Below are 11021 nucleotides of genomic sequence, written 5' to 3' on the forward strand. Positions count from 1 at the left end.
GGATCTCAGACGATATGAAAGAGAGGTTGAACAGGCTGGTAATAGGGGTTGCGACAATGGCGGCAGATAGTTTCAGAAATAGAGGGTCCAGATTGTCAAGCCCAGCTGATTTGTACGGGTCTAGGTTTTGCAGCTCTTTCAGAACATCTGCTATCTGGATTTGGGTAAAGGAGAACCTGGAGAGGCTTGGGCGAGGAGCTGCGGGGGGCGGAGCTGTTGGCCGAGGTTGGAGTAGCCAGGCGGAAGGCATGGCCAGCCGTTGAGAAGTGCTTATTGAAGCTTTCGATAATCGTGGATTTATCGGTGGAGACCGTGTTACCTAGCCTCAGTGCAGTGGGCAGCTGGGAGGAGGTACTCTTGTTCTCCATGGACTTCACAGTGTCCCAGAACTTTTTGGAGTTGGAGCTACAGGATGCAAACTTCTGCCTGAAGAAGCTGGCCTTAGCTTTCCTGACTGACTGCGTGTATTGGTTCCTGACTTCCTGAACAGTTGCATATCACGGGGCTATTCGATGCTATTGCAGTCCGCCACAGGATGTTTTTGTGCTGGTCGAGGGCAGTCAGGTCTGGAGTGAACCAAGGGCTGTATCTGTTCTTGGTTCTGCATTTTTGAACGGAGCATGCTTATCTAAAATGGTGAGGAAGTTACTTTTAAAGAATGACCAGGCATCCTCAACTGACGGGATGAGGTCAATGTCCTTCCAGGATACCCGGGCCAGGTCGATTAGAAAGGCCTGCTCACAGAAGTGTTTTAGGGAGCGTTTGACAGTGATGAGGGGTGGTCGTTTGACTGCGGCTCCGTGGCGGATACAGGCAATGAGGCAGTGATCGCTGAGATCCTGGTTGAAGACAGCGGAGGTGTATTTGGAGGGCCAGTTGGTCAGGATGACGTCTATGAGGGTGCCCTTGTTTACAGAGTTAGGGTTGTACCTGGTGGGTTCCTTGATGATTTGAGTGAGATTGAGGGCATCTAGCTTACATTGTAGGACTGCTGGGGTGTTAAGCATATCCCAGTTTAGGTCACCTAACAGAACAAACTCTGAAGCTAGATGGGGGGCGATCAATTCACAAATGGTGTCCAGGGCACAGCTGGGAGCTGAGGGTGGCCGGTAGCAGGCGGCAACAGTGAGAGACTTATTTCTGGAGAGGGTAATTTTCAAAATTAGTAGTTCGAACTGTTTGGGTATGGACCTGGAAAGTATGACATTACTTTGCAGGCTATCTCTGCAGTAGACTGCAACTCCGCCCCCTTTGGTAGTTCTATCTTGACGGAAGATGTTATAGTTGGGTATGGAAATCTCTGAATTTTTGGTGGCCTTCCTGAGCCAGGATTCAGACACGGCAAGGACATCAGGGTTAGCAGAGTGTGCTAAAGCAGTGAGTAAAACAAACTTAGGGAGGAGGATTCTGATGTTGACATGCATAAAACCAAGGCTTTTTCGATCACAGAAGTCAACAAATGAGGGTACCTGGGGACATGCAGGGCCTGGGTTTACCTCCACATCACCCGCGGAACAGAGAAGGAGTAGTATGAGGGTGCGGCTAAAGGCTATCAAAACTGGTCGCCTAGAGCGTTGGGGGCAGAGGATAAGAGGAGCAGGTTTCTGGGCATGGTAGAATATATTCAGGGCATAATGCACAGACAGGGGTATGGTGGGGTGTGGGTACAGCGGAGGTAAGCCCAGGCACTGGGTGATGATGAGACAGGTTGTATCTCTACAAGGTACACCAAAGTACGTTCATCTCTAGGAGACAGAATGCGTCTCCTTCCGGAGCGGTATGACGGCTGCGTGGTCCCATGGTGTTTATATTTGCGTACTATTGTTTGTACAGATGAACGTAGTACCATTTGGAAATTGCTCCCAAGGATGAACCAGACTTGTGAAGGTCTACAATTTTTTTTCTGAGGTCTTGGCTGATTTCTTTTGATTTTCCCATGATGTCAAGCAAAGAGGCACTGAGTTTGAAGGTAGGCCTTGAAATACATCCACGGGTACACCTCCAATTGACTCAAATTATGTCAATTAGCCTATCAGAAGCTTCTAAAGCCATGACATCATTTTCTGGACTTTTCCAAGCTGTTTAAAGGCACTGTCAACTTAGTGTATGTAAACCTCTGACCCACTGGAATTGTGATACAGTGAATTATAAGTGAAATAATCTGTCTGTAAACAATTGTTGGAAAAATGACTTGTGTCATGCACAAAGTAGATGTCCTAACCGACATGCCAAAACTATAGTTTGTTAATTAACAACAAATTTGTGGAGTGGTTGAAAAACGAGTTTTAATGACTCTAACCTCAGTGTATGTAAAATTCCGACTTCAACTGTATAACTATGCAGTCGGACAAATAGGTGTTGTACAATCAATTTCCCTCTTCCTAGATTCAAAGCACATAAACACCAACAAGGATCCCTAACAATGCTGTTCCGTTTCACAATTCACTTTCTTACATAAGACCCATGTAGGATGGGATTTTATTTTCATGGAGGGCCAAGAAGAAGAGGGAAATACTCAGTAAGCTTACAGTATGGTGCAAATCTGACAATTAGTTACAGAGATTCTACATTTTCTGTTCTCTGGCACACTATCTATACGGAGTAAAGAGCTCTTGAGCCTGACTGCCAACAAGACCCAATGAAGCGGAGGAGACATGATAGAGCATGCATTGCAAACGATACTGAGGTACACTGTCATTAATACTACTGTACAACAACACCTATTAACCTGAAAACTCTTGTTTAACATAACCTTTTTCAGTGATCAGTTTGGAGTCTTTCTCAGATTTTGCGTTCCATTTGTTCAGCTTTTTAAATGATCACATCTCCATATGCCTGCTGACTTCAGATGAAAAGCCCAGGTCTGGCAGCAGCAACCGCGAGGTTGTTCTGTGTTCTGTTTACCTGGGGCTTTTGACTTCCCCTCCAATACATTTACATGTTCCATCTCACGCATGATTTGTGTCGTTATTCTTTGTCGTAATTAAGCATAATCCATTGACTGCATTACCTTACGCTACAAAGGACACATTTTGAGCTTTAATCATATATTCATTAATACAGTTTAACCATACATATTTATCATTTTAATGTTCACTAAATGTCTGTGTGAACACAAGGTTGTTTTGTTTCCTAATCAGAGCCATACCTTTTATTCTGTTTCATAGTGTAGTGTATACTACACACCCTGGTTTCATAGTGTAGTGTATACTACACACCCTGGTTTCATAGTGTATACTACACACCCTGGTTTCATAGTGTAGTGTATACTACACACCCTGGTTTCATAGTGTATACTACACACCCTGGTTTCATAGTGTAGTGTATACTACAGACCCTGGTTTCATAGTGTAGTGTATACTACACAACTTGGTTTCATAGTGTAGTGTATACTACACAACTTGGTTTCATAGTGTAGTGTATACTACAGACCCTGGTTGCATAGTGTAGTGTATACTACACACCCTGGTTTCATAGTCTAGTGTATACTACACACCCTGGTTTCATAGTCTAGTGTATACTACACACCCTGGTTTCATAGTCTAGTGTATTTAACACACCCTGGTTTCATAGTGTAGTGTATACTACACAACCTGGACCTAATGCGTTACCATGGTGATAACTGTATCATTCTGATTATGGCAGAAGCATACCATTACATTTGACATTTTAGTCAATAAACAGACGCTCTTATCCAGAGCCTGGTACAGTTACTGCATTCGTCTTAAGATGGCTAGGTGGGACAACCACATATCACAGTCATGGTAAGTACATTTTTCCTTAAAGTAGATATCAGCAAAGTCAGAGCTAGTAAGGGGGAAAAAAAGTCAAGTGTGAGTGTTAGTTCACAAAAGGCTTTATTTTTAATTTTTTACTACCACTCTTATTGTACAGTCTGTAGCCTAATAACACATATGACCACAGATCATATCTGACCAATTCACTAGAAAGTAGATGATTGAGTCCCATAATGAATCAAACTCAGTGTATTTCCATTCCATTCCATTCACAATTCAATTTGTGAGTAGATTTTTGGCCTTCATAACTTTTGCCTTGACACCAAATGTGATGAAGTAGAGATAAAGTAGAAAAACTGTAATGGAAAGTTTGTTGTTACTCAACTCCTACCCGAACTCTATCCAGCAGGCTCAATCCAGCCCAGAGAATACAATACCGGAACCTTTAGGCTGATCAAAGCCATAAACATGATTAGCTCCACTGTCTAAATCCTTATTGTCAATTAACTGTAGCTCTAAGTCAGCTGAATGGACTGTCCCAGAGCAGCCCCATGTGACTGCCCCCTCTCAGAGGGGATTGTGGGAGAGCGATGGCATTCCACAGCCACAGCGCCAGGGTCACCCTGACCCCATGTATCGCCAAGAACAACCATACACATTGTCTAACATGATAACACACTGGTCCAACATCAAAACACTGCAACAAATGACTTACAAACACAAACAAACTGGCCAATGGAAACTCCCACCACGTATAGGACATTCACATTGATCTCACCTCAAATAGACGCAGCACGTTGGCAACCATGATGGACACAGAGCTGGCTGAGGCCCCGATCACCCCTATCACACGCTCAGGCTTGCGGATGATGGGCGGCTCTCCGTTGGAGCAGCGTATGTCCGAGGTGTCCTTCTGGATAAGGGCCTGGACGAAGGTGAGCGACTGTTCCAGGGCGTAGGTGTCTCTAGAGCATGTGTCCAGGATCCTGGCCCCCAGAGTGATGTTGGGGAGTAGCTCCGGGTCACTGTTGATCTGGTCCAGGGCATAGAGCATAGCCTCCATGCGGTGAATGCCTTTCTCCTTCTTGATCTCCCCACAGGGCAGGCCATGAGGCCCCCTGGCGTGGATGGGGAACAGGCCTCCAAGGGTGATGTCTCCAGGGATCTTGATGGAGTGGGGATGGAAGTGTTGATGGGAGGCCCAGGACCCAGGGCTCATCCCCACACACAGCATCCATAGGAGGCGAGGCCACGTGGTGGAATGACAGCCACCCCATCCAAACGGCCAAACCATGCCATACTGGTGGTGGTAGTGTAGAGATGGGGGGGATTTAGATGTCATGATGCTATGACTTTATTGGCACGAGTCTTTACCCTCTACTTGAAGCACCTGCTAACAGATAAGATAAGGAGAAGGGAGTAATTGGGAGGTCTTGATTCAAGGCTTTACATTTCCAAGAGAGCATGACTCATCAGATTTATACCTTATTTCTTATGCGAGTACAAAAACTGATATAATTGAGAAGGAGATAGCACAGACCAATCAGGGAGCTCAGAATATATAAGGATGGAGGACAGTCACACAAGCCAGGATTTACTGTTGAATACAAATCTGGGAGATGCCAGTAACGGCCAAACAATATTTATGATTCTCAAGGTAATGTTGTATTCTTTTCAGCTATAAATGGTTACATCATCCATTCAGTCAATTGCTCAGGGCACACTCCTGTTCCAAAATGGTACAGTCATCGCCTCACTCTATAGGAATGAAATGTGTAATGAGTTGATACAGTATGTAGTTTGTTTTCATTGTAGAAAGTTGATTTGACTGGTTCTTATACTCTTCGAAAAAAAGGTTCCAAAAGAGTTCTTCGGCTGTTCCCATTGGATAACCCCTTTTTGTTCAAGTTAGAACCATTTTGGGTTCCATGTAGAACCCTCTGTAGAAAGGGTTCTACATGGAACCCAAACCAGTTTATACTTAGAACAAAAAGTGTTCTACCCGGAAACAACAAGGGTTCTACCTGGAACTAACAAGGGTTCTTCAAAGGGTTCTCCTATTGGGACAGCTGAAGAACTCTTTTAGGTTCTAGATAACACCTTTTTTCTAGGTGTAGTGATGGTGTGACTGTGACCATCTATGGCCCAATAGGGTTAAAGCTTTTTATAGAGATCACAGTTGGGGCAGCAAGGTAGCCTAGTGATTAGAGCGTTGGACTAGTAACCGGAAGGTTGCAAGTTCAAACCCCCGAGCTGACAAGGTACAAATCTGTCGTTCTGCCCCTGAACAAGGCAGTTAACCCACTGTTCCTAGGCCGTCATTGAAAATAAGAATTTGTTCTTATTTGTAGGCCTACTATATGTACTGTTACGTTCCCCAGGAAGAAACCAACAATTGTCACTCAAACAGAAGGCGGAACTAACAATGGTCATTGACAACAAGCAAAACAAAACAGGTGGGGTTTTAGGAGAGGTTCTGAAAGACACTCATGGGGGTGTCCACTGAAAGTCGATCAGCAACAACAACTAGAACCTAAAAGACACCCACCATGAATGCCCATTAATTTGCACAAGAGGCAAACAAAAGAAGAAATCAAATCAAATAGTGGAGCTAATCCAAAACAGGAAAGATTAGATAAAGTATTGTTTTTCTAGAACTCAAATAGTGAGAGTCAATTAAACATGTTAATCCTCCACATCTCTCAAGACCACTGGAGCACTGGGCCAGCCACTCTTAAATAGCACCTGGGCCAGCACAGGTGAAACAATTTCCCACTTACAAGATGGCAACCAGCACAGGTGTAACACATACTGACTAACGAGGTGACACCAATCGGTGCGTCAAATCAAATCGAATCTAATCTAATTTGATTTGTCACATGCGCAGGTATACAATGAAAATGTTAACGTACAAGCCCTTAACCAACGATGCAGTTTTAAGAAAAATACCACAAAAAAAATAAGAAAATAAGTGCTATGGTGATAACATCCAACCTCAAAATATAATGCAAAACAACAAAGCATGTATCAGTAGGAACAGAAGTATATGTCCCTAAATTGCAATTATGTGTGATTACATGGAAATTGAGTGATAAAGCTGCCCGTCTTACATATACAATTCATTGCTGCTTTGTAATGCAGTCGTTCCTTGTAAAAGATACGTAAGTCTCAATGGGACTACCCCCTGCTTAAATGAAGGTTAAAAATGGCCCTTATCTACAATATGTGATATTTCAGTAACTTTGCATTTCTGGGAAAATTAGCACTACTGACACTTTCCACTGCCAGATTGGTGAAATCATAACGGATGCCTGAAGGGTTCTCTGCCACGGCTTCTTCTCTGAGTAGCTGATAACAAGCCAAGATCAGACTTACTATCAAATAGGCTTGAAATATGTCACCCCAATTATCTATGTGTAATGAGAAGGCCTCCACTTGAAGCATGACTTTTCTCCAACTCTGTGATTAAATTTCTGGCTCGAGCTGACAACTTTCCTTAGTCAAATTCAAAATGTGTAACCTAATTACGTTTTAAAGCAGGCTCTTCATTACATAATTTGATTTGGATCATGCTGTAAAATGGCAGTGGTGGAACTTTGGATGTTAAACACGAGAGACAAGCACTCTCTGGGTTACACTCCAGTAGATCTTGGAAATGTCATTCTGAGGGTTATAAACACAACTTAAACCTGTGAGCCTAATGGTCAGTATCAATAACATATAGAAACACTCTTGTGTTGCTCTAATAACAGTGTAAACGAGAGAGCTCTAATTACAGTGTCAATGAGAGACCTCTAATTACAGTGTAAATGAGAGAGCTCTAATTACAGTGTAAATGAGAGAGCTCTAATTGCAGTGTAAATGAGAAAGCTCTAATTACAGTGTAAATGAGAGAGCTCTAAATAAAGTGTAAATGAGAGAACTCTAATTACAGTGTAAATGAGAGAGCTCTACTTAAAGTGAAAATGAGAGAGCTCTAATTACAGTGTAAACGAGAGAGCGTCTTGTCAGAGTTATAATGCCTACATTTTATAGCGTCAGGATTGCAGGCAGGCAGGGAGTTTCATGTTCAAACCAACAATGTTGTTAATTAACGGTCTATTTCAGGTCAACCATCATAGATGTGGAGAATTGACAGCAGTAGGCTCAAGCCCAGCAGGCAAAACTGATTGCAATGACATGACGCTGACATTTTTACTGATGGAAGAAAGTCATTTTTGGCGACCTGAAAAAGGCGTCACTACCTGGTTGTAATCTGCTTACCAGTTATCACTTCAACCAGATTTCAACCAAACGTGACGTCATTATGACGTCTGATGCAAAAAAAATCCTCCTGCCGGGAGCTGCTGTGTGTTTGTGACCTGTGATGTAACTTTTCAAAGAGAGAGTAACTTGTTTTGCACTGGAAAGAAAATCATCATTCAAATGCTGCTCATGACATCCACAGGCAGCACTGACTCATCAGTCAAACAAGTAAACAAGTAGTCTGAATGTATCTGAATGCATGATTACACCGAGGTAAATGCTTCAAGTTTAAACTAATTATCAAGTTTGGTCTGACTACAACCACCTCTTGCTATATTTGAATCTACTTCTATCATTTGTTGATGTATACTTTAATCTTCCCTACGTTTGGATTATGCTCATCCCTAAACTATTTTGGGAAAATGTCATTGAAATATGTCAACAGACACACTGAGGATGATCCTACGTTGACACACATGTTTGAGTGAGTTTCTCACTGGCTTCAAATGATGGACAGTCACCTCCACAGATAAACAAAGGCATTATAGTTCTAGACAGACTAGTTCCAAAAATAACCATCCATAACTCATCCTATAAGACAACGCCTCTGGATATGGGACACTGCTGTTGTCTGATCATGGATTGTGATGTGCTCTCATCAAGGCTTGTCCAGGAGGGGAAAAGGGCCCCAAACCTGGAAATCTGAAGATTACTGAAGTGAGTGAGGAATAGAATACACCAGCACTCACAAACACCATGGTGGTTGGTTATTGAATGGCTACTGGCATGCGCGCCGAGAGCCATTTGGAACACGGCAGTAGTAGTAGTGTGTGGTCCATTAACCAATGGCCCCAAGAGGGCTGATAATGTTTCATTCTTTCAAAATCGGCAGCTGTAGTTCACATGGTACACAACAGGGACCAAAGCTGATACTAGATCAAACTGATCAATAGTCAGGTTCGTCTCATCTCAAAATACTTACTATTTGTGTTAGTATTTTTTTATATATTTTTTTACTGTTTTACTACATTTGAATACTTAATGGTCAATTTTTTCCTCATATAGTAACAACATAAGTACACACCTAATGGCCTAATCAAGACCCAGGTTCGAGTCCCAGTCCGGCTAACCCCACAGTTTGCTGTCAGCAGCGGGATCAACATTTTGGTGACGCATAAACGAGAAACCACTTATTCATCACCAAAATTTAGCGTGTTGCAAAAATAGGCAACGTGCGCATCAATTAGCTTGTTCTGTGCTGCAGGAGGGAGATTTTTGTGTGAGTGCACGTGTGGCTGTTTTATGAAAATCTGAGAATATTTGGCCAATGAAACATTTCTGGTTGGTCTCTGGGAATGTACACAGTTAGGAAGGGAGACTTTTTGAGTGAAGTAGCAGCAAATATGTTGAATGTGCAACTAATGAGCATGAAGAGCCCCACAAGTTTGATGAAATTACCTTATATCTTACAGTCTAATACGGCTATTTGCTTCCTTTTGTAGCTCTTCATTAGACTCACGCTTTTTGTAAATAGTTAACTGTCCTATCCAAGTTAAGCTGGAATTTAGCCAGAAAGGATTTGACAAATGTGATTAGTTGACAATATGGCATTGGCCTACGTCTCTTCTTGCACTGCACAGAATATCATATTTTAACAACGATTGAAGAAGTGTTTATCATCACCAGCACCACATCCTTGATATAACATCTTGTCATAAGCACAACTTGACTGCAAAAGAGACAGGTTGGAGTGTCAATTCTCATCAAATGAATAGGAAGTCTGACTGAAATATGGGACAAATCAACCTTTTTGTAAATTAGTGGTGTTTTAATGTGTTGATAAAATGTGGGACATGATTGTTTGGTTGCAGGAAGCGGGACAAAAGGCCAAAATGCGTGACTATCCTGCACAATGTGATCACCCTACTTTGGATAGCCTGTCTCCAGGATTAGTTAGGGACCGTCAATAAATTACACAATGTAAATGAGACTATATTTCCATGTTGCACACTTTTTAGTTTTCTCATTAAATTATTTTAATATTTGTATATGTATTTCTACAATTTATAGTTGGTTTGAGGTTTTTAAGTCATTGTAATTTGGAGCTATTGGAATTTTAACATATTGTCCCATGTACATTGTGCAATTTACAGATGGTCCCTAACTAGCCCCATAGGGATATCCAAAGTCAACCCAAGTTTACAACTGGCATTAATATTGGGTCACCTGCAGCTGCCCACCTGAATTGATGATACTTGTGTGCTGCAAACCCAACTTTAATTTACATTGTGACGCAGTCCTGACCTCAAGTCTCACAAAACTCCGTTTTGGAGGAGACCGACTTTATGACCAAAATTCTTTGTAGTCAATTTTGACATTAAAATACATGTTTATAACTCATACCAATGCCACACGGGTTGTTTTCTAAATGATAAGTTGTTTTTTAGGGGCAGTTTCGCTTAAGTGGCTGGAAGAAGTATAGTGTCGTTTAGGCTACCATGAATCCAGAACCATGGCAAATACGCGCCAACGCAGTGCGTGAGAGATGAGGTACAGTTGCATACGGATGAATGGACAGACAGAGGGTCGAGGTAAACCTCGTCACACTTTTCGGTTTAAATAAGAAAACTGTTAACTGGCAAACTGAAACAACAATGTGTGAGCGAGTATGACTTGAATTGAAGAACTTTGCGCATCATCACAACGCAAGCCCACGCGCCAAATTTCAGCTGTGTACCCATGTAATTAATTGGAGCATTTTAACATGCAACTATTTGTAAGCTAGAACTTTTGGTGTATTACTGCAAAATCTACATATTTGTATTGTACAGTAGCTATAATTACAGTCAGGCTACAGTGGCGAATGCTGATAGAAAAGGTGACTGACAGCAGAAAATCACCATCACATCTCAGTCCTAAAAAAGCTGGACAGTGGTCTACTATAATATTTAGCATAGTTATAATATTTACACGATTAAACATACAATATTTGCTTGAAGTTTACATAAAACAGTGAGATGTACAATCACTGACCTGGAA

At 42.0% G+C, this 11021-nt stretch overlaps 1 protein-coding gene across 1 annotated transcript in view; it reads right to left on the minus strand.

The window, feature by feature from the left end:
• Positions 1–5115, minus strand: part of grm6a (glutamate receptor, metabotropic 6a) — a 59058-nt gene extending 53943 nt beyond the window's left edge. Inside the window, exon 1 of the mRNA XM_065005255.1 lies at positions 4516–5115. Within this exon, the coding sequence (XP_064861327.1) occupies positions 4516–5079 (564 nt within the window). The 5' untranslated portion in view covers positions 5080–5115. The remainder of the gene's footprint in view (positions 1–4515) is intronic.
• Positions 5116–11021: the final 5906 nt, after the last annotated feature.

This window comes from Oncorhynchus nerka, linkage group LG20 (genome assembly GCF_034236695.1).
Source record: "Oncorhynchus nerka isolate Pitt River linkage group LG20, Oner_Uvic_2.0, whole genome shotgun sequence".
Lineage (NCBI taxonomy): Eukaryota > Metazoa > Chordata > Actinopteri > Salmoniformes > Salmonidae > Oncorhynchus > Oncorhynchus nerka.